Source organism: Daphnia carinata, chromosome 8, assembly GCF_022539665.2.
Source record: "Daphnia carinata strain CSIRO-1 chromosome 8, CSIRO_AGI_Dcar_HiC_V3, whole genome shotgun sequence".
Lineage (NCBI taxonomy): Eukaryota > Metazoa > Arthropoda > Branchiopoda > Diplostraca > Daphniidae > Daphnia > Daphnia carinata.
Genome location: NC_081338.1, coordinates 374,295 through 396,687, shown reverse-complemented (window position 1 = coordinate 396,687; position 22,393 = coordinate 374,295). Strand labels below are relative to the sequence as shown.

The following is a 22,393-nucleotide window of genomic DNA, read 5'->3' as shown; positions in this document are numbered from 1 at the left end:
ATTGAATCTCGTTTCCAAAATGGATATCCAAAAAATTCAAGACTAACATTTCCAAACCGATGCGTTCGAAAAATTGCACAAGCTGTGGAACAAACAGAGTTCAAGTTCTCTGAATTCTGACCCTGTCATTCGTCACTTGGGAAGGCTACTAGTGCTAAAAAATGAAACGCGATCGGATTCCGCAACCTGCGGTTCGTTCTACTTCAAAATAAAAAAGGTCGTACAATGCGAAAATTATTTGAAGATTTCAACATCATGCTTATCACACAAGGTAAAGAACGTTTTCTGAACGAGCTCGTTTCAATCATGAAATGTGTGGCAGAAGCGCTTGACATTTTACAGGCAGAAAAAAATGTCGGTATGGGATATCTACTGCCAACTCTTGTTGTTTTGATAAGCAATTTGAAATCGCTGAAAGTTGATGTTTTCATCATTCATTGCAAGCCTTTATTAACTAGCCTGTTGTATGCTATTCATTTTAGGTATCTTTTTACTATTTATACATTCCAGCTATTACTAATCGTTTTACACTGATTTAGATTTTAAACGATGTTTGCGGATAATGAGCTGAGATTGGCTGCAATTTCGAATCCCATGTTCAAATGGGAATGTTTTCATCATTCATTACCAGCCTTTATTAACTAGCTTGTTGTATGCTATTCATTTTAGGTATCTTTTTACTATTTATACATTCCAGCGATTACTAATCGTTTTACACTAATTTAGATTTTAAACGATGTTTGCGGATAATGAGCTGAGATTGGCTGCAATTTCGAATCCCATGTTCAAACAGTTCTAGCTAGATTCAGAAGAACACGTTTGCCGAGCAAAATGTTTGCTACAATGTGAATTCCGACGTTTGCAGGCGGTCTGAAAAATATAATTCGTAAGTTATTTTTGGTGGATTTAGCATTGAAGTCTGATATTTAAAATATTACATTTTTTATACATTCACAGCTCCGACGAGAACAATGATGGTAACAACAGTTCAAAAAGAAATATATTTTGATTTTTTTGTATTGAATTTACAAGTGGTTTACGTTTAACTTAGGTAACTTAACTTAACTTAGTTTCCTTGGTAATTGAGTTTGGAATCATATCCTGGCATTTCTTATGTAAATACTAACTAAAAAACTATTAAGTTCAAATACGAAATATGTTATTAATCTGAAATTTGTATTCACATTTGATGCATTTTTTCCCGGACGTTCGGAAGTCCGGAAGTCCGGAAGTTGCTCGTTTTGCAACGGAAAGGAACCACTGCTTCTCGGATGACAGCAACTTTATTACTTTCAAATTAACGAAAATCACGACATTGTAACGACCGATCGACGTCAAGGCCGTTTATTTGAAATTTAAAGGATACAGTCTACAGAATCGCTAAGTGTTTTAACTAGGGTCTAGAGTTGAGTAAGAACAAAGGAACTTTTGTAAGATAAAATCTAACAAGCTTTAACAACTTTGCTGCATCGCCTGTAACGGACACGGAAAGAAAGCCTGATACGGCTGCGCGACTTCCTTTTATATCCATCTATGATGGACGTTTATTCCGTTCTTAGGAATTCAGCCCATCCCCGCGTTAATTGTGCGAAAATGTTCCGGTAATTTGTTGGAATCACGCATTGACGTAACTCCCGGGGTTTATCCACATTATAAGTTACATGGGTTACAAAAGCCGACGTTTGCTGTGTGTTACAATATCGTAAGGTATACCAACGTATTCATTGACGTTGAAAATCACATGACCGTGAAATAATTTTTGTTGTACTTTATTAGGTACAGTGGGATCCTCCTGTGGAACACAGGTGTCATCGTTGAAGAATACATCTCTAGTTGTTTCATTCTGCCTCGTAACGATCTTGAATTTACTAAAAAAGCTTTCTTCAGTTGTCCCGATTTATTTAATCCGGGCTTTGTGGCGCAGGCTTTTACCACGCATTTGTTTTTCAATGAGGCATGTCATAATACTAATGATGATGTCTGATTAACCATAGCGCTAAGAAGAAGACGTGAAATCGTTTGTATCAATTTTTGATGTCAAGTATTGCGTTGTTATGTAATACACTCAATACTTTTATCTGTGAAATACGGCCTCATCGTTGGCCTTGCCAAGTTAAAAGGGGAGAACGATCAAACGAGCAGGGTAGGGGATGGGGAAATTAATTGTAATTTGAAATGGATTGTCTGTTTGTCATTCACTTTCTCACTCACCCCTCTTCGTTTCATTCATATTGTCACTTGTAGAAAAGGAAGAGTGGCTATCTCTTCGCAGAGATAAGTCACCCGCTTCTTGGACCACACCGACATTTTCTCGTGTGTTGCTCCTCTGAAACTGAGCAACTCATTTAAGGATAAAATCCCCCCGTGTAGGTAGTCGTGTCACTTCCGCAAAAGTGAAAACAACGACATCCTTCTTCTTCTATCGCTTTCTTCCAACAGTTGTAAACATGGTAGGGGCCTCAATGGCCACAATGGCCGTCAGTGACTGTCGCTGACAGCCAATGCTATATTCATTAAACAGTGTGAATTTTCAGCATTAGATGTCGCAAAGAAATGATCGGTAAAAATGATCGCCTATCGCGATCGGAAAATTGATTGGCGCGGCAAGTCTGATCCAGAGTCACCCCGATTCGGTCCGAGTTCACCGTTAAATAAAAATCGTTATAAATTCTAAAGAACTTACATAACAGCTTTGAAAAAAAATTCAGGATTTGTCGAAAACGTTCCAAATTCATTTTCAAACAAGTTTTCGAAATTTCGCGTAAGCGGGATGGTAAAGAATCGGGTAAAACCGAAACTGTCCCAAGATGGGTCCGGTCTCCCCTATTAATACACAACCTAGTTAGTAAAATAGCTAGAAGAAGAATAGTATGTGCTACAGTGTGTGATTAGATCACTAGGAAAATGGGGGAAAATGTGTTAAGTTCCGAAAAGCAAGCGACGCGCCACCAAACGGCAACGGAGGCGCATGTCCTATGTGGGGGCTATAGCCGATTGTAGTCTTAGCTTCGTAGTTTGTGGCCCAGGACAAATATTTGACATCTTGTAAGCTGTTCTGTTTTTTTTTTTTCCTTACAATATCGCATGGGTTGCTAGGTGAGGAACACGCGTATAACTCGTGATTTGAAACAAGACTAGGAATGGCTTGTTTATCAATGGAGAATCGTCCTCTTAAGAAATTGCGATTGGGACCGCCCGATGTTTACCCACAGGATCCCAAACAAAAAGAGGTATTACTTTCCAAGTGTTTCACGGTGGCAATATTTTGCCCAATGACTGGTGCAATCGTTATCAATTAGGAGATAGCCATTGAACGCTGTATACAATTAGAATGACAGTACTTAATTGAACTTTCCTATGCCTTTTAGGATGAGTTGACTCCCGTCAATGTGAAACAAGGTTTTTCTCATACACCAAATCTGAATCAATCGGAGGAGTATGGCTCTGCCAAAAGTCACAACTTTTCTGTGTCCAAAGTATGGTATCATTAATTATCAATTTTCAAAATCTTCAGATTTTGCAATGTCCCATAATTTTTTGGTCAACTAGGTTCAAACATTCATTAATGGTGTACTTACAAAGAAACAGGAAATTAACATGTTGCCTGATACTGGCAGAAAACGTCAGCTAATAAACCCTAAAGAAAATTTTCATAATGTTACTCCAAAGTCAAAGATGTTCATCGAATCATGGTTTAAAGATTTAGCAGGCAGCAAGCCTTTAATTAACCTAGGCAAAAGAGTAATTACATTAATTTTTGCCTAGTCATCAAAAATTTTATTGACAGCACATGATATATTTCCGTTTGATAAGGTGCCAATATTCAACAAGAAAGAGGAAATTTTTATCCAACTTAGTGAATATCAAGTTCCAATGTCTAGAGCTGTATGGTTAATTAAAATGACGTCTGCCTATTCTGTTGCGATTTCTGAAGCCAAAATGAAAAAACGACAAGTTCCAGATTCTTCTCAAGGTAGAAAATAAAGATTATAATATCATATGGTTTTAGGTTATCCATTTTCATCTTTGTGTAGAGTGGACCAGTACATTGGTCAGGTTTTTAAAGGAACAAATAGTGAAACTACAAGATTTCTATCAAAAATCAGTAAATGTTGGAGCGACCCAGGCTGCATTTGCTTCCAATGCTACAGCATATCATAATGGCAGCCCTCTGATGACTGATGAACAGAAACTTGCACTTCGACAGTTCAATTATTGCCAGCAGCTGTGCAAAGTCATGTTTGAGGTATCTAAAACAATTTTTCTTGCCAATGTTTCAATAATAGGTATTCAATGACTTTGTAGGAAGGTCTCCTTGAATGCCAGGATTTCTTACAGTGGCAACTAGATATGTTGGAAAAATGCAAAACATGTGACGACGGTCTTCTCAAGTTTGTTGTTCCGATGATATTACAGTATGTTGAGGAATTCACGCAGTGTGAAATTCTGAGTCGGAAACTTGTTTTTCAGGTATCTCGGGAAAAGCTATCCAATTTAATACATTTAGCAGCTATCCTAATGTCTAACCATATTGCTGTTAGGTGTGTAGAAGAATATCTCCCCTCCTGTCGAACGATCAAAGCAATGAAGGATCAGTTTCGCTGGACGTAGGCAATTGTGGCCAGCATAGGAGCGTTCTTATCCAGATGTCGGCCATTATTCAAGCAGTCGTTCTACATTGTCCGACGGCGTTAGTGTGGAACCATGCCGGGGAAGGAAAGATGTCATCTCATTTGGTTGGATCTCCTCTGGATCAGTTGCCGCTTCCGCCATCAGCGTTGCCTATGGCTCCACGTTTTTCGAACGATCATGTACGGCTCTAATTTGACTGACAACGGACGTTTTTCAGTTTTAAAAGGTTTTTTTTTTAATGATATTTTCTTGTAAAACAATCTAGGTCCGCGAAATGTTGCGAGATTCCGAAAACAGTATAAAGCAACGTAGCAAAGCCGCTGAGGCACGTTGGCCTTTAGATAAACTTATTCGTAATATTGAGCCAAACTGTAATACTAAAGTAAGTTTGTTTCAACCTGGAAATATTTGTTTTAAGTTTAATTTATTAAACTTTTACGTAATAGAAACAACAGTGTCAGCCGCAGACTGGTATGGTCACAGCACGTGTGCTTCATGCCCTCGAAGCATTGGATCTTCACAGTTTTGATCGTGTCGACTCAACTCACAGGTGAGCTGCGCAGTACAGCTGAGCTTATCTTATCGATATTGTTATAGACGTTTGTTCTTAAGAAAAAAACATTTTTTCGAAGATTTTAACGTTATTTCTTCGGAATAATGTACTGCTTGTACCACTTTATTGCACCTGAAGTATTTACCCAATTTGGTGATAAAGTACTCTTGTTTCAGTATCGATTCACTGTATTCAAAACTATTTCCTGCGATTGGTGGAAACAAAGGAAGCCTTGATCATGCAACTGCTGAGCAAGTTGATCAGTTCGCTAAACAAGACGAGCCCTACGTTCGCTTACTGTGCCAATGGGCAGTTAGTGATCAACGCTCTGGAGAACATAGGGCCATTGCGGCTGCTTTGCTGTTAGAAAAGAGGCAATCAGATTTGGTGACTTTAACAGAAACTGATGGAGCTGGAGCAGACGATAATGATACAGACGAAAGCTCTTCCGCAATTTCAGCTTTGCTACCGATTTATCAGGTGCATTTTTTTTATTTCTGCCTTTTTGTTATTCTTGAAAAAATGACTTTTGAAATCGCTAGGGTTTTTTGATGAAATTTCTCGATTCCGAAGCCCCGGTGCTAAATGAACCCGTTCCAGGGCATAGTAATCGGACAGTTTTTGCTTCTTTAGTTCATCTGTTCCATGAACTTATCAAGCATGATGTATTCTCTCATGACATGTACATGTGTACCCTAATTTCGCGGGGCGACCTTCTGTCAGTTACACCGTGCCACAATGGAACCACAGTAACCCCATCAGCAACTGGTCATTTCGCCGGCACTCCAAGCAGTGGAATGAGCAGCTTAACGGGTTTTCAAAGCATGAATGATTTACGATGCGAAATGGACGACAGCAAAATTGATGATGACCTAGGAAAGCTATTGCAACACATCAAAGAGGAACAACAAATCGTTATGGTTGGTTTTAGCACAATATAGTTAACAACAATTTCAATTAAAATAATAACATTGAAGGATTTTTTCATCAGTAATACCTCATTCGTTTCAGGACACGCCGGACTCTCCCAAAGATGAAAATCATAGCGCACTCGAATCTGTCCGTGGTGAAAAGGAGGGTAAACGCCAATCGAGGCATCTCTTATTCACGACCCACTTTCCCTTACCTCAGGTGAGAACACGTTATGGGCTCTATTCACATCCGAACAATAAGGTGCAATGGACAATGAATTTAGTTGTTATTTAGTTGTAGTGGTTGAACAGAGCGACAAAAGGATAGCAATCTTACTAATAATCAATTGTTGATGAACGTTGTAAATGCTATGTGTACATTTTGCTTTAAGCGTTGTAAAAATAAGCGCACTTTTTAGCTAAATTTTTTAATGCGACCATCCAATCCAAAGTTCCGTTAATTTACGTTTTAGGATGACAGTTTAACACACGACTGTAACCAGCGACATATTTTGTTGTATGGAGTAGGAAAGGCACGCGAGGAATCCCGGCACGCCGTCAAAAAGGTCTCCAAGGAAATGTGCCGCCTCTTTCATAAGAAGCTAGCTATTGACGTTCAAACTGAAGGGACCAATCTAGCAGGGGGTGTCGGAGCTTTTGTTGGCTCGTCTAAATCCCGCAAACACTCATCACGTCTAGAGTTTAATTTCGAGTTGAGCATGCAGCGCTTCCTAGCGTTATCGTACTTTGATCGCCATGCTGTAGCTGCTCAGGCAGCCTCCACTTGTATGGAAATGATCAATAGCTTCACCGTTGGAGGAGCAGGCTATCTGCCTGTGTTGGAGCATGTATCTTTTCTCTTCGATCTCTTTGAAGTCTCTCTAAGTATCAGTGGACTTGTAGATCTGTGTCTACAACTTCTCAAAGGTAACCATTTTACCAGCTTTTGAGCTCGAAGAACTAGATTGAACCAAGTTTTCTTTTTGTCTTAGAACTTCCTGAGGTGGAACTATTGCTTTCTCAAAGAAACTCTGTCCTAAGCCGCAGCTACTTAACCAATGTGGGTCTCTATGTTGTTGGAGTACTCCGACGCTTTCACTGCTGCCTACTCTTATCGCCTGAATCCACTGCGAGTGCGTTTGAATCACTCTGCCGCATTGTCAAGCATGTTACGAATCCAGCCGATTGCAGTTCAGCTGAACGCTGCATCCTAGCGTATTTGTCCGACTTGTATAGTTGCTGCTCCTTTCTTAAAGTATTTGTTTTAAATCACTCATAGTGTGGACACCACTTCAATCTGTATTTCTCGACAGCAGGCTAAAAATGGTCAGTTGGATTCATCGCTTGCCAATTCGAATTCATCTTCTAGTCGCAGTAGTGGTGGGGTGACTCTGAATACTGGCAGCGAAGTGTTTGCGTTCTCAAATGCTTACCCAAAAATCAAGCAAACCATTTTCGCCCCTGTCGTGTCGTTGCCAAAGTCCCTTCATCCGCTAAACCGGGATTTTCTCCAGGACTACATAACCAGTCCACGCCGCAAGCCCGAACCTCATATTTTACGCCAGTTATCAGATTCTGCACAGTTGCGTTACAGCTTCGTCTGCAACGTTGTCGTAGCCGTATGCAATGAAGTTGACAACGACAAACTCAATGACATTGCTCTCCTTTGTGCTGAATTAACTGCCGGATGCTCTGCACTCTCTGCTGAATGGCTAGGAGTGTTGACAACACTCTGCTACTCAGCCTCTACCTATATGGATGTCCTGACACAGGTTGATGTTCAGGTGAGATGCCCATTACAATTTGCTTCTCCTTATAAAAAATTTGGTTCGTTTTACATTTACGCTTCATTCTCAACGACAGGATAATTCGATCCATCACAATTTAGCTGTCTTGTTTTCGGTGCTCTTGGCACGCCATTGCTTTGGTCTTCAGGATTTCTTGCTCTACGTTGGAGTTCCTTCGTTAGTGAAAATCTGGAATGAAGGAGGTCGATCTGATACGGATCCGGAAGCGGAAGCCGGAGCCCGTTTGACTTGCCACCTTGTTTTGAGGTTGTTCAAAACATCTGATGCCCCCCATCCTGCTTGTTATAGCAGCAGCAGTCACAGTGTGAATGCTTCACCCCACCACACACTGCAACAAAACGTCACCTCTTCTGCGTTGGGTGTCAAACTGGCGTGCGATCGGCATCTCTTGGCGGCTACGCATAATAGCATATCAGTTGGTCCCGTCTTAGCGGTACTAAAAGCTATCCTTGTGCTGGCAGATCGAGTGCCACCGGAAGGTAATAGTAACAGTACCAGTTGTACAAATTGATGATATATTCGTCCTTGTTGTCCATTTTGCGTAAGCCAATGTTTAAACTCTGTGGTTGCAATAGGTAAAGGCAGCCGCGCGACTGGCAACAGCGGTGGCATGAACAGCAATAGCAACAGATTAGGTGGAGGTGGTAACGCTATGGGCAACGAAGTCAGCATTTCGCACATTCTGGGCACATCATGGAGCGGCGATTTAGACATGGACATTGGTTCGAGCAACTTTGGAGTCGGTGGTGGTCGCAGCAATTTTGGTACCGCTACTGAAAACGTACCCTTGGCTTCTTACGCCAGATACGTGCTGAGGCAAATATGCTCACAGCCTTGGGTTCATCAACGCTGCCTGCAAAACCCAGAGGAATTGCTCAAACTTGATGGCCTTCTCGATAGCTGCTTAAGCTTGCGCCAAGCCCAGCGTTTGCTCCAAATGATTAGTCGCCCTGATTCAGGTGCCACGGCTGCCGACGAACACACCAACAATGAACACCAAGATTATCGTCAGGTAAGCGGTGGAAGTTGACAGTATATTTAAGAAAAAACTGGCTGTTTTATCGTCGTGTAACAAAGTCATCCCCATTTTATCGGATCCAACAGTTTTAAGCTCTTAAAAATGATTACGATGCAAACATATGGATGTAAATTTCCTCGCCTATCTAGGTCGTCAATCGCGTCTTGGAAAGCCTTGATCAATGGCGATTGCGAGTTGCTTGGTTGGATCTACAACTGCTGTGCCAGCAGCTGACGACGGTGGGCAGTGGCGGCACGTCGTCCGCCGACATGAATCAATTACTAGAAGCGATAGCCCGCGCCGTGCTTGACGTGTTCGAGTTATCCACAACGCCAAGCATTAAAGAGGACCCTGATCAAGGCGGAAGTTCGAGTGCTTTGAAAAAGCGGTCTGAGTCAGCGGCTACAGCGTCTTCTTCACTTTCGGCAATCCCGATCAAAACGCAACCGAATCTCTCCATTTCCTTAATTGCACCTTTAGTTTCGAAGCTACCCGGTTCCGTTCAAGGACGCATTCTTAAAGTGGCAAGCCAGGTAACAAAAAAAACTGTTGTTTTTATTTATTGGGGATGTAATCGAAAATCACGTAGCTGCAAAGAAGTTTTCAGAAACTGTTTCTTCATCAATGGTTCGTATTCATACTAGGTGCTGGAAATGTGCAATTGGGGCCCGCCCTCCAAGGGAAAAGATAAGGAGCGGAATATTCCAAACACCACTTCTGCACTCCGTTCCAAATCGTTGCTGTCGTACGAACCTCTTCTTTCGCTTGTGATGACATGCCTCAAAGGACAAGACGAACAACGCGAAGCTTTTCTTTCTTCACTTCATTCTCAGTTGTCACACTTCATTTTCTTGCCTAAAGAAGATCGCTTCTATCACGGTGAAGACGTCAAAGCTCGGCAGGCTATGTTAGAAGCATTGCAATTGCGGTTTAGTCTTGTGGGCGGTAAGTTCTGAATTTAAGCAGTTATTCGCTGGTTTCAAGTGACTTCCACTACTGGTAGTGTATTCAATTTCATTTTGCTCATTTGGGTTCTTTGTTTTTTGTTATTGTTTCCAGGTTTGTTTGATTCCATTTTGCGTAATCCTACAGTAGTCATAGACTGGGCAATCCTGTTAACTCAACTAGTAACGGCTGGAGTGGTGGATTTGTCGAATAACACGGAACTCTTTGCAACATTGCAAGATATGCTAGCTACATTGATTCATTCAACGCTGGTCACCGATGGCCAATCGGAACGCGGCGAAGACAGTCGCAAGTACTACCCGCTCCTGATTAAGAAGCTGAAAAAAGAATTAGCTGAACGCAAAAGTTCTCCATCCATCCAATGCATCAAGCAGCTTCTTCCTTTGCCCAAGCTAGCCAGCGAATTCGTCACGTGTGAACCGTATGGAACTCTGACTGATATCAAGGTACGTAATATTCACCTCATCACCTAACAAGGTCAAGATAGTCAATTCAATTTCCATATATCCATGTTTGTCGCAGGGGAACAAAATCAGTGGCTTTGATAGTAATGACAAAAAGCAAGGCCATCGGCTCCATGAGAAGCAACGAGTGTCTCCTTGGGAGATATTGGAAGGGCACAAAACAGTTGCCCCACTGTCTTGGGCTTGGTTTGGGGCTGTTCGTGTTGAGAGGAAACCCCTCCGCCACCAGGAAGTACAGCGGCTCTTACGTCATCACACACATGCTCTACACAAACCAGCTTCTTACTATCTGGAGCATCCCCTCCTTCCACCGGAAGATTTAGAACCTCCAGTAGTAGAAAAGATCATTCCAAAAGAAGAAATTTGCTTCAAAACGGAGCCCATGTCCGACCAATCACCGAGGGGAGGAACTAAGCGTGGCCAGAAAACGAATCAACGTCGACCGCGAGGCAGAAGAGGTGCGGCAGCAGCAGCAGCCGCTGCTGCAGCTGCAACGGTAGCGGGAGCACCGCCGGTATTTCAATGTTCATATATAATAATGCAATTATTCCAATTACATGACGTATTGTATTATCAAGACTGTCGGTGGTTATCAGAGTCCAGTGGCGTCTGGAATGTATCCGCCTTCGCAGCCACCACCACAGTGGAACGCTTACACTTCGCCAGCTCCGCCTGCTTCTCAACAAGGAACAGTGCCCACATCTGCTGCCTTCTTTCCCCAACAATCAATTGGCCCCAGATTTCCAACCGAAAGACCGGGAACCCAGTCACGCCAGGCATTGAGCAATATGTTGAGGCAGAGGCATCCTGGTGCACAGTTTGTGCCAGCTTCTGCTTCCAATCCTTCTGGTGCGAATCCTGTTGCAGTACCAAATGCCCAGCCCACGGCAGGAGGTGGAGGAACTATGGCTAACAATGCCCGAATTGCAGGAGGCGTTGGAGCTGGAGGGGCCAGTCAACCACAGTTTGCTGGCATTTCGATGGTAGATAAACAGAGGCAGCAGCAATTTATCCGCCAGCAAATGCGGCAGCAACATACCGGGGGTAATGTTTTTGGTCAGCAAGGTCCTCAGCAAACACAGCCCCAACCACAGCAACAGCAGCCGCAGCAGCAGCAGCCACCACAACAACAGCAGCAGCAGCAGCAACAACAGCAACAAGTGCAAATGGCTCCTGGCGGCTTTGCTAATATACACACGCCAATGAACCAGAATCTGAACCAAAATCTGAACCAAAATTTCAATATGTTTCAAAGTAGTGCCCCCGGTATGCAACAGCTCGTCAACCCACAACAACAAGCACAAGCACAACCAACACAGCAGCAACAGCCTCAGCAGCAGGGAATGATTGGGCAACATTTCAATCAAGGTTTTCTCATCATTTATTTGTCTATTTATTCATTTGCTGTTATTATTATTATTATTATTTTTTTTTTTTTATAAAATTTTACTTTCATGTTTTTTTCATTTTGCCTGCCACCTAACTCCGATTTGACCGTGTTTCAGCAGGTGGAAATTTTCCCATGCAACAAACGCAGCCGCAAGGCAATATGATTCTCATGCAACAACATCAGCAACCCCAGGGGCGTGGAATGAATACTACCCCAATGAGACCACCATTTATGCAAAGTGGGGGAATGCAAATGAACACAGCACAGCCGAACCAGTTCGTTCGAGGAGCCATGCCAAATACTGCCCAACAGCAAGCCGTTCGATTACAACACCAACAGATGATACAACAGCAACAACAAATGCAGCACAATATGGGACAGCAGCAACATAACCAGCACTATCATCAACCGTTTTAAAGGAAGCGAAAAATGACGCTATTCATTCCTGTGTACTCCATCTGTTTGAGCCATTTCAGATTTATTTTTTATTATTTTTTTTTAAACTCGAAATACAATTGATACACGCGACAGGTATCCGAAGTCTGTAGTTACTTCGTTTTAAAAGTGAAAGGCTTTGTGCATTGAATTTTATTTCTCAACGAATACCGCGAGGTAATATTTTTTCTTCCTTGTTCAAACCTTATTATTTAATGTTTCATTTTAATATTACCTTCACAGATTTTAGTCAACTATTGACTTTATGGAGGCTTGTTGTTGTCGATAAATCCTTCATTTTTACCGTCTTTTTTATTTTACCCTTTTTGCCATTTTTTAAAAATTATTTTTATTCTTTTTAATGCGTTTTGACTCATTTTTGGTTACAAAATACTAGGGTTGTTCTCATTATAAAACAAAACGAAAAAGCAACAGAACACCCCTGCTCGGTGATTTATCGAATATCTAATAAGGCTGATTTTTAGATTAATGAAACTGATCTCGTTAGTTATTTTCATATTCTTTTTTTTTTTTTTTACTTTTCCTTTTGGAGCTTATCGTTCGTTGACTACCACGCTCGTGTTTCCCACGTACAGTAGCGACCGGTCAGCGATGGTCATGGAAGAGATGGTCAGCTATCATGTTTGGGTGTGCACTGTACAGTACAAAAATTCTTAGTTTTCGGCATCTTTCGAGTTGTTCTAGGCCATATAGGGTTCGTTGCCGTTTGAAGCATTGAAATTTTTTTTTTAAAAAGGTCACTTAAAATCCCCAATTCCACGCGCATTTGAGCCATAGTAAAAGTAATATTATCTAAATGTAAAAATTGTTAACAGCACAATATTGGAAGAATACTCCGTGAAACCATAACGCTGATGAATCGAAATCGTAAAAGAAATTCAATATGAACACTGGAACAGAAACTTTTTCAGTACACCACGAAAAGATCTTGTAATAAAGTGGTTAGAAAACGGACATGTAACTCTTAAAACAGCAATCATTAGCATGTTTTATTCCGGCAAACACGGAAGATTCCTCTTCAGATTTAAAGCATTCATGGTAAGGCGTACTGAATGTATGATCGAAAACTAACCAGCACAAATCTCCACCAACGTCCACGACGAAGAAAATCTCGTGGCAATAGTTTCCTTGTCTTGCAAATAAGGATTGATTACGTTCATGTTTGATTATTCTTGGAACTTAGAAGACAATTCATGCGTATTATATGCTTCAAGAATTGTTTTGGATGAACGGATTTTGGGAAAAACCTCATCCGTTTGCTTTGGCTTTCGAAAGCATTTCGAAGGCGGCTGCAACTACTACCTGCAAATCCTATCGTTTAAATGAGTAGCTTCATTTGGGCGATTACCATGGACGAGTTTTTCGTGAAATTTTAATTTTCTGATTATTTATTCTTTTTTGTAGTTTTTCCATGAAAAATTTAAAAAGATGACCTCTGCCAATGGAAGAAGAAAAATGTAGAAGTATTACGTTGGATTCGGTAACAATCTTAAGCTCTTTGTGTTTTTAGCTAATCTTAGGGAAACAAGGAAATTTATTTACATGAATTTCTAAATCAAATCCATCGCCGTCTCCCAGTTGGAGGCCTCGAAACTTTCAACTAACACAAATTAGCTACCAGTCTGCTACAACTCCTGCGCAACGCGACTTCGCTATTAACAACAGTAATAAGGAGGCTTCAAGGGATAAACGCAAAAAGGAAAGAAAAAAGCACGCTACCCTGTCGCTCATTTAGAAAAATTCTAATAACTTCACTCCACTAAAGTGTAACATGTGCACCGTTTCCAAGCGTTGTTTTCATAACCAAACGAGCGGTGTAGCAGAGTGATGAGGGGGCGAGGTGTAGGTGATGATCGCCATGTTGACAGCCTAAAATTTATTTCTCCTTTTTTTCTTTGTTCGTTTATTGCTCTTCCATGCAAACAATGGCGTGGGCTTCATCAACTAGAATAGCTCAATCTCCACGGTGGAATCCAGAAGAATAAACGAAAGCTTTTAAAATAGAATTGCGTCCAAACGACTAATGGCTTTTGCAGAGATTCCCGTTCTTCAAATACGCAGTTGAAGGCTCGGCGTTCTCGGCAATAAAGTGAACAACGCGAATCTTTAGCAAAATGGAAGAACAGGCGAGTTTTAGGTGACATCAGACGAAAGTGCGCAAGTACCAAACATTGCTAAAAATCCTTCTATTTGGTTTGAATTTTACCCGTTTCGTTTACCATTTTCAATGGCCCGCGTTTGATATTAGTACACGGGAAATTAGAATTGGCTGCATTGTAAGGAAGAGTGGTTGTGGAAGTTAGAAATTTTGCATCGTGCGTATATTTCTTCTCACTACGCGTCTTTACGTGATCGTGCATGCGGAAACCGCTTACCACGCCAGTAATTTTACCACGACTTACGTACATCAAACTAGTAATCGATTAGCATCATCCGGCCGCCAAAATAGTTGCTGTAAACCTTTAAAAGATAAAAATTATTTTTAATGACACATGAGCAGCTTTTTTAGCGTAAATAACCACCATTAACTAAGCTTTGATAAATGTGGTATAAAATTAGAGTCAAACTTGACGACATTGGAAAACAAACTATTAATTGGTAATGTGGCGAAATATTTTATAGAAATTTTGTCAAAGCTAAATGTTTGAATTTGATTAGTTTAAAATATTCGCCACTTGCCTAAACTCTAGCTTGACCTTCATAGTGTGGCGTTAGATCCCTAAACTACTTTTTAAAAACAGCTGGTCGGATCAAGATTCAACTTGCTTCTAGATCAAGTAGCTCTACGGCTGATAAATCAGTTGGCAATTTCGCAGGAAAAAAAAACGGGAAAAGCCCACAATAAGAAACCATGTGCCTAATGATTGGTTGCTGTGGAATAGGTTATCGATCCAAGGACGCGGATCAAGAGGCGAGCATGTTTTCACCGTAATAGACCGATAAGAGTTAGACAACTGACAACGTGCGACGAGGCGTGGTATTTAGTTGTTCCAAGTCTCACAGCTTTTCTCGATAATCAAACTAAATCTATTGCCCAAAGGGTATTTCGTGCTTGAATCTATTTCGATATCTATTTTGTATTTATTATCACCTTATCTGCTAAAATTTCTTTTTACGAAAATTGGGTGGTGGCCCATGTGTTTTTCTGAAAAACTCAGATCAACGGACAAAAACGAATGACGCTTGCACAGATTCAATCGCTTCATTCCTATACCGTTTGAAACAGCTTGTGCACGATGTTGTACAGAAAAGTCAACAACCCAAAGTTGCAAACGAATACTTGACCCTAAATGAATTGGCAGTCGAATCGATACCCCGTTGGGTGTAGAATGCTTTCAGTGACGGCGCTCAGTGACGAAATTTTGGATCGCAAGAACTAACGTGTAGCGTCTCCAAACAAAAAAGTACAAACGAGCAATCGACGTTCCGTTTATGTTGATGTAGAACCCGATAATAGCACCATGAATCGAGTCATTTACATGAATGCGTCGTCTTACATTGATCTTTTCCGATGACACCACTAGGGCAGGTTGATTCAGACGCACGATTAGCACATGATGGACTTACGTTTCCGAACGTATTTTCGGCATTAAAACGTGACGAATACAGCTGACAAATGGCATAATACGTTTTAGAATATGTAGCTATATATTTATTAGGATGCGATTCAAACATTTTTCTCAACTGAGATTGCAAGGGTAGGGCTGACAATGTCCATGACTAATGGCATCAGTGGTGCAATAACAGAAATGAAAGAAGATATCCGAATGACGACGTATGTCAACGTATCTGCCGCCGTAAAGCGAGATTCCAAAATGAAAAGATCGATCCCATTGCGAGATGAGATTACTGGGCAGGCAGCGGAGATAACCAGCATATCGATCGTCTGCGAGGAAGACGGTCTATGACCTTAGTTAGAACGTAACGCTACCCAAAAAATCCCAAGCATTTTCATTTCGCCCTCTTTGTCCGACCGTAGCTTCCTATACATCGGCTGCAAATTGGTTTGATCTTGGCTAGTAATATTCTCCATACCATCCTCAGGTTTCCTTGTGGTAAAGAAGCAATCATCCACTTCAGATAAACAGAAAGCAACGCGAAGCCACATACGTAACGAAGAGGACACAATGAAAAGTGTTTCCATGTCTCCACTCATACGAATGGAGTCTAGATGCCATAATGTTTTATTTGGCTTTACTTATTTAACGAATAAGCAAGATCGCTTCAAGCAAGAGCTTCAAGCAAAGAAGCGAATTATATAATAGACAAAAAGCATGGAGAGAAAAAGCAGCTAATAATACATAGAGCGACATTGCAAGTTTTTTTTTTTGTCTTTTTTTTAAATAAAAGGGAAGAACAACCGGCATGATCAATAAAATGCCAAGCCGAGAATTTTTGAAGCCTAGTGTGCGTTCAGGTTTTTTCTTTTTTCGGCAACGTCCCGCATGTGCACCGTGGCGCAAAGCTGTGCGCATGCGCCAAAAAATGTGTTTCCCGCCCCTAGTGTGTATGCTACTCACCCTCTCCGCTTCCTTTTGGTCTCCTGTCCAAATCCTCAAGGAGGAGGAAGAGTTGGCTTTCATAATGGCCGAAACACGTCTAGTCTACTCTGCTGGACGGCGTGCGTTGGGTGTTTGAATTCCGATTAGTTGCCATCTTTTGCTGTTCAGTTTTTTTGCAGATTCATCGTTGAGCCCGTTAGCGAGTGACAATAGTCTTACTTTGTTCCAAGTCCATTACACAGACTGGCATAAACTATGCAAGGCAATTGAAAAGCTCTGTTTCTTTTCTAACCAGCCCTGGTGTGGGGCCTCGATTCTCGTGGTACAGCAAGAAGTCCAACCGGCCGAAGATTCACCCCTTTTCGTTTTCAAATGTCTTTTCACAGCAAGCAAACGGTAAGAAAAAATGTAAATAAATAAAAAACTAAGATAAACTTAAAACTTAAAAAACGAAACTCTCAGTTAATCTCGTTTGTGTCTGCTCAACGATTGTATAAATTGGAAACGACGAACTAGTCCCAATATGAGATTTCGGTCTAATACCAAATGGCGTTGTCTTAAACAAAGAACAATTTTGGCTACAAATCGCATGCTTTCGTCGATTTCTTTATCTCTTATCATGTGATCCAGTCCTACTGCAGCGTGTGTTCGCCGAACACTTGTCCAAGTGGTGCATCGCCGCGTCACCAACAATGGGACTCGATAACGACTGTGGCATTCCCACCGAACGGAAATGATTACTTTTTTATTTTCTATTTGTTCTGTTGAATTAGATTATACTAAATCTGAAGGTAATTTGATAAAAATTCGTTACATTACTGAATTGTTGGTAGTTTGGTAGTAGTAAGCCATTGAGTTCGATGTAATCGGGAAACGTGACTGACACGTCTCACATCCAATTAAAGATTTAAAAAAAATGTTTTTACTTAATTTTTTCGCATTACCTTTGTGTTGTGTAAAAAGAAAAGTACCAAAACGTTGTAAGACTGATATCCCACTTGGCGCAGGCCCGTTTATCTCGGTCAAAAAGTCTAGGACAACATTTTGTCAACTTCACACTTCGAAGACTATTTTTAATGTTTGCCAAAATTTTGAAAGTATTCTTTTATTCATCTTTGGATTGATTTGAAACAAGACGGGGAACTGAGGAGTTTTGTTCGATTATCGACTCGCTTGGTGACGCTTGCATCTTGCTAGTTTGGCCCTTTTCGTGGAATAGGACAAAAAGGGGAAAAGAAACGTCATTGATCGTGTAACCAAAACCATTTGGCAACGTGACAGCTGGGCTAAACAACAGACCAGGATAACGATCTTAGTAGATGAACATGTCTGGCTTTTCCAACACATCTATGTATGACGCAGTTCTCGCTGATGTTTGCGACGATCGCTACTTACAGAAAATGCAGAACCAACCCTCTGTGATTGAACTAGATAGACGTTGAAGTTGAGACGTTATGCAATTGCTTGTCGATAGTTTTTCCGCCATCAACGCAGACTACCTCCAATACCTGGCGATTGTCCGTACTTTATGCTGCAGCTGAAACAATGTCGTTCGTCTTTATTTATAACGTGCACTAGAGTGTAGTATCGATCGTGCTATTTAATTTATTCGTTCTTGTTATTTTTTTGCCGTTGCTCTTCTGTACGTTTAGACTGAGGCGAAGAAGAAGGGCCTGGATTTTGGTCGCTGCAAGCGCGTCAACCGCCGGAAATGCATGTGGGCTTATCTAATTGGACTGGGAGTTCTGGCTGTGATCTTGATGACATCCCATCTACCACGCTCTAGCCTTAATCCGTCAACTTACGTCGATAACGATGACCAGTTCGAACGCGGTACGTTTTTTATGTCACGACGTTGATCAATTAAAATTAAATGTAAAAAACAAAAAACGAAAAACAAAAACAAAAAGAAACAAGTAAACTAAAAAGTAAAAAATAAAACTGCTATTTACCTTATTATAAAGGCACACTTTCTGCCACTAACGGCAATTATTTGCTACACTAAACTGGATTTATCGACCGGCTTGAGTAATTGCCTGGCAATAGTCGTTTGTGAAATCCACGTCGTTGTTTATTACGCATCTCGATTGACTGTGCTCTGACATTTTGCCATTTGCTGGAATTAGGGATGTGGAGACGCCATTTATTGATAAGTGAAGACAGTGAAGCATCGTCTACAACGAAAACAGCATCAACAACAGTAACAACAGCAACGCCTAGTTTGGACCCATTTGCAGGAACCAATTGCACTCCGCCGGCTATTAAAGAGTTTCCGCGGCCAATCATCCCACAATACGTGAGGGCCAAAGGCGGTCTCGTGGTCCACCTCCTCATTTCAGCTTACATGTTCCTAGGGCTGTCCATAGTCTGCGATGATTATTTCGTCCCTGCATTGGAACGGATGGTCGAGTGTACGTATTTCACGTTTGGTTTGAACCACATCTTCGTTTAATGCAAATCCAATTTTTGAACAGCTCTTCACATGTCGCAAGACGTGGCGGGAGCGACTTTCATGGCAGCAGGGTCGTCGGCCCCCGAACTTGCCACTGCAATCATCGGTGTTTTCATAGCTAAGGTACAGTGTAGATGATGCTTTTTTATTTCAATCGAAAAGTATCGCTGAAGTTCAATTGACGGCGCGATAAATGGATTTGTTTTGTGGTTTTATTCTCTTCTTAAACAGGATGATATAGGCATCAGTGGCGTGATCGGCTCTGCCGTCTTCAACATAATGTTCGTCATTAGTGTTTGCGCTCTCTTTTCCGGAGGTGTCATCTACCTCAATTGGTGGCCGCTGGTCCGTGATTGCATCGCTTATTTTGTCGCCATTTTCGCTCTACTCTTCACCATCTACAACGAAATTGTCACATGGTAAGCGCAGATATGGAGATGTTTTTAGGAAAAGTACCACCCAATCCCAACCTTCCTCCCTCCTCTCCCTTTTGTCACTATCTACTACCGGTTTCCATCATTTGAGTTTTAAGTCTCTAAAGGCTGAATGCTGTCATTCTCCATTCTTTTTTCCCAACTTGTCGCCATGGGTGGCATGAAGGTACGAGTCCACCATTTTCCTCTTGCTTTATGTGGCTTACTGCGTAATGATGTACTACAACTCTGATCTGGAGCGATGGGCCAACACCCTACCAATTCCAATTCCCGACTACGCCCGAAGACTTCCCGGTGGAGAAAACGCATCGCTAATGCCCTACAAGAATCTTGACGTAGAGGGAGGTGGCCCCTCAGGAAAACTCTACACTGACGAAAAATCTCCCGGTAAGACTTCGCCTCTGCATGTAGTTGCAATTTGGCTCATTTGGGTGGTCAGGCTGAAGAAATACGATATCATTTGTTAATTGTTGTTATATCCTTTCGAAACAGATTCTGCCAAATCTTCGATTGACGGAAACGCTGTCGGCGTCGACCCTACTACGCTTAGCAAAATTAAGGAAGAGGAAGCTGAACGGTTTTCGCCTTGGGACGCGCCGATAGCATTCCGCGAGCGAATTGTGTGGGCTATTTGCTTGCCATTGCGTGCTGCTGCCTACTACACGATGCCGAACTGCCGCTTGGAGAAGTGGGGCAGTTGGTTCCTCGTTTCTTTTTTTATCAGCATGTTATGGATCTCCATCTTTTCTTACGTCATGGTCTGGATGATTACCATTATTGGTTAGTATTTCTCGACTGCCGACAATCCTTTCCTGTCCTACCAATAGCGATAAGAAGTAATTCGCAGTGTTATCACCTACTGGGGACGGGTAGAAGCACATTTGCTCAAATGTTGTATACGAAACGTTGTAAGACTTGAAATTGAAAAAGAACACTAAAGGTAACGTGGACGAACCGGCTCGTCTTCGTGATGTGGCCGTTGAGATCTAAGTTATGACCAGCAAACTTCTTGGGCATTAACATTAACAAGAAAAATAACTGTTTCTACAAAAAATCCAACACAAAGAAAACCAATTTTGGTGTTCATCATGCCTTGTGCGTTGCCTCGCAGCGCGTACGGCCATGAATACGTAGGTATGAGCAAGCCCGTCTGGAACACAATCCTATTTCAAAGTGTGTTTCTACATCGGATTGGGATACGTAAGCCTGATACGAAAACACTTTTCAGTGCACTTTCTTTTTATCAAGGAACAACAACACAAAACAAAAAACTGACTTTGTGTGTTTGTACGTACATAGGTTTCACGATGGGAATTCCAGATACAGTGATGGGCTTGACGTTTGTAGCTGCTGGTGTAAGTATTCCCGATATCTTGACCAGTTTGGCTGTGGCAAGGGAAGGTGAGTTATTGATCAAACAAAATGGCTTCGAATGCTGCAATAGTTTTTACAGTGTTAATTTTAACAAGGTTATGGTGATATGGCTACGTCCAACGCTATCGGTAGTAACGTTTTCGACATTCTTATTTGTTTGGGGCTACCCTGGTTTCTTCAAACAGCCGTTGTTAGTCCAGGAAGTGTCGTGCGAGTGATCAGCAAAGGTTCGCGGATGAAAAGCGTGTACAAATTTTTGGTCTAATAAGTCACAATTTTTATTGAAAACGTAGGTTTGACGTATTCCACGCTTTCATTACTATCAACGATTGTTTTTCTACTGGGCGCCACGCATCTCAATGGATGGAAATTAGATCGCAAATACGGGGTGGCACTTTTAGGCTGGTATTTCTTCTTCATGATCATCGCTTCTAGTAAATGCATTATTAACCATCATGAATCAGATAAACATTATTAATCTGTTTCAAACTATTACTTAGTGTACGAGATGAACATATTCGGCTACTTTAATCCACCAGAATGTGACAGCGACTTCTGAGAAATTAGGCACATCGTTCTAGACCGCCATCCCGGATTTGCACAAAAAAAAGGCCCGTTTATCTATAGGAATCAAATAGTGATTACCTGTATTTAGCAGACGATGAAGCTGATTATTGGTTTGCATGTCACCAATTTATACAGTACTCCGAATTCTTCATCAGGCGCTACAGCTTTGGACCACGCATCCGGAGTCGTCGTTGGAGCGCAAATTTTATATTCTTCTATTCCGTACGGATATAATGGCAACGATGTTTACCTTCACTAAAACATACACTTGCAATTCATCTGTTTTTGTAGCACAAGCCCTAGTTTCTTATGTTCACTAATTGTTTCTCAATAGTTATCGTTCTTTTGTTTGTTTACATACGATAAGTATCTTTGGTGTTTCGACGTGTGCCAATGTATTGATGTTAAAAAATTCAAATTGCTTTCAATTTTCCTCCAATCCACTCCTTTTTTTTATAATTATATAAATCAATTGTCCAGTATTATTACGTTTTCTAAGCATTCCACCTTGAAACCTTGTTAGTCGTAATCAACATGTCAGATGAGGGGTTTTGTGAAAGACAAAATTTAAAAATGTTTATTCCTACTTCATTCATCATAATTTAATATAATGTTGTACGAAGCAGTTGTACATGAATTATGCATGGTTCTCTTTGAAGAAACTATAGAACATTCTAAATCTCTAGCATACATGTACTTTACTACTTCGGGTTAATATTGCACCTTGCGCTAATAAAACAATCATCCGTTTAAAATATAACCAGTTTTGCTTTTCAAGAGGAATCTTTTTCTAAATGCGCACAATTTCAACGTCAATTCGTTTAATATCCTAAGCGTAAATTCGCAGTCACATTTTGTTGCCGTTA

General features: G+C 41.2%; 2 protein-coding genes across 4 annotated transcripts; both read left to right on the top strand.

Moving 5' to 3' along the window:
• The first annotated feature begins 3,009 nt into the window (after positions 1–3,009).
• LOC130688093 (mediator of RNA polymerase II transcription subunit 12-like) lies at positions 3,010–12,270 on the top strand. 3 transcript variants are annotated; one of them, XM_059496538.1, is made up of 23 exons: positions 3,010–3,230; positions 3,369–3,476; positions 3,550–3,741; positions 3,814–3,973; positions 4,035–4,246; positions 4,306–4,470; positions 4,542–4,811; positions 4,898–5,014; positions 5,079–5,182; positions 5,362–5,665; positions 5,728–6,105; positions 6,197–6,316; positions 6,570–7,023; positions 7,089–7,351; positions 7,410–7,880; positions 7,960–8,383; positions 8,480–8,916; positions 9,072–9,455; positions 9,567–9,867; positions 9,982–10,334; positions 10,411–10,866; positions 10,931–11,720; positions 11,861–12,270. In XM_059496538.1, the coding sequence occupies exons 1-23, from the start codon at positions 3,141–3,143 to the stop codon at positions 12,157–12,159; spliced, it is 6,852 nt and encodes a 2,283-aa protein (XP_059352521.1). In that variant the 5' UTR covers positions 3,010–3,140; the 3' UTR covers positions 12,160–12,270. The 3 variants fall into 3 exon arrangements, with proteins under 3 accessions (XP_059352521.1, XP_057367069.1, XP_059352520.1); XM_057511086.2 differs by having other exon boundaries at positions 3,011–3,230; positions 7,413–7,880; positions 11,858–12,270; XM_059496537.1 differs by having other exon boundaries at positions 3,011–3,230; positions 11,858–12,270.
• Positions 12,271–16,744: 4,474 nt separating this feature from the next.
• On the top strand, positions 16,745–22,149 carry LOC130688095 (probable sodium/potassium/calcium exchanger CG1090). Its single transcript, XM_057511088.2, has 11 exons — positions 16,745–17,096; positions 18,353–18,533; positions 18,827–19,111; positions 19,175–19,275; positions 19,384–19,571; positions 19,753–19,973; positions 20,079–20,366; positions 20,886–20,987; positions 21,056–21,187; positions 21,254–21,394; positions 21,461–22,149. Exons 1-11 carry the CDS (start codon positions 17,073–17,075, stop codon positions 21,517–21,519), a joined length of 1,722 nt encoding a protein of 573 aa, XP_057367071.1. The 5' UTR covers positions 16,745–17,072; the 3' UTR covers positions 21,520–22,149.
• Positions 22,150–22,393: the final 244 nt, after the last annotated feature.

Coding starts and splice junctions, on each gene's coding strand:
- LOC130688093 (XM_059496537.1), top strand. CDS start 3,141: ATGGCTTGTTTATCAATGGAGAATCGTCCTCTTAAGAAATTGCGATTG. Junction 3,742..3,813: donor TAATTAACCTAGGCAAAAGA/GTAATTACATTA, acceptor CCGTTTGATAAG/GTGCCAATATTCAACAAGAA. Junction 7,352..7,409: donor GTTGCTGCTCCTTTCTTAAA/GTATTTGTTTTA, acceptor ATTTCTCGACAG/CAGGCTAAAAATGGTCAGTT.
- LOC130688095 (XM_057511088.2), top strand. CDS start 17,073: ATGTCTTTTCACAGCAAGCAAACG. Junction 20,367..20,885: donor CTGGATGATTACCATTATTG/GTTAGTATTTCT, acceptor GTACGTACATAG/GTTTCACGATGGGAATTCCA. Junction 21,188..21,253: donor CGTGCGAGTGATCAGCAAAG/GTTCGCGGATGA, acceptor TTGAAAACGTAG/GTTTGACGTATTCCACGCTT.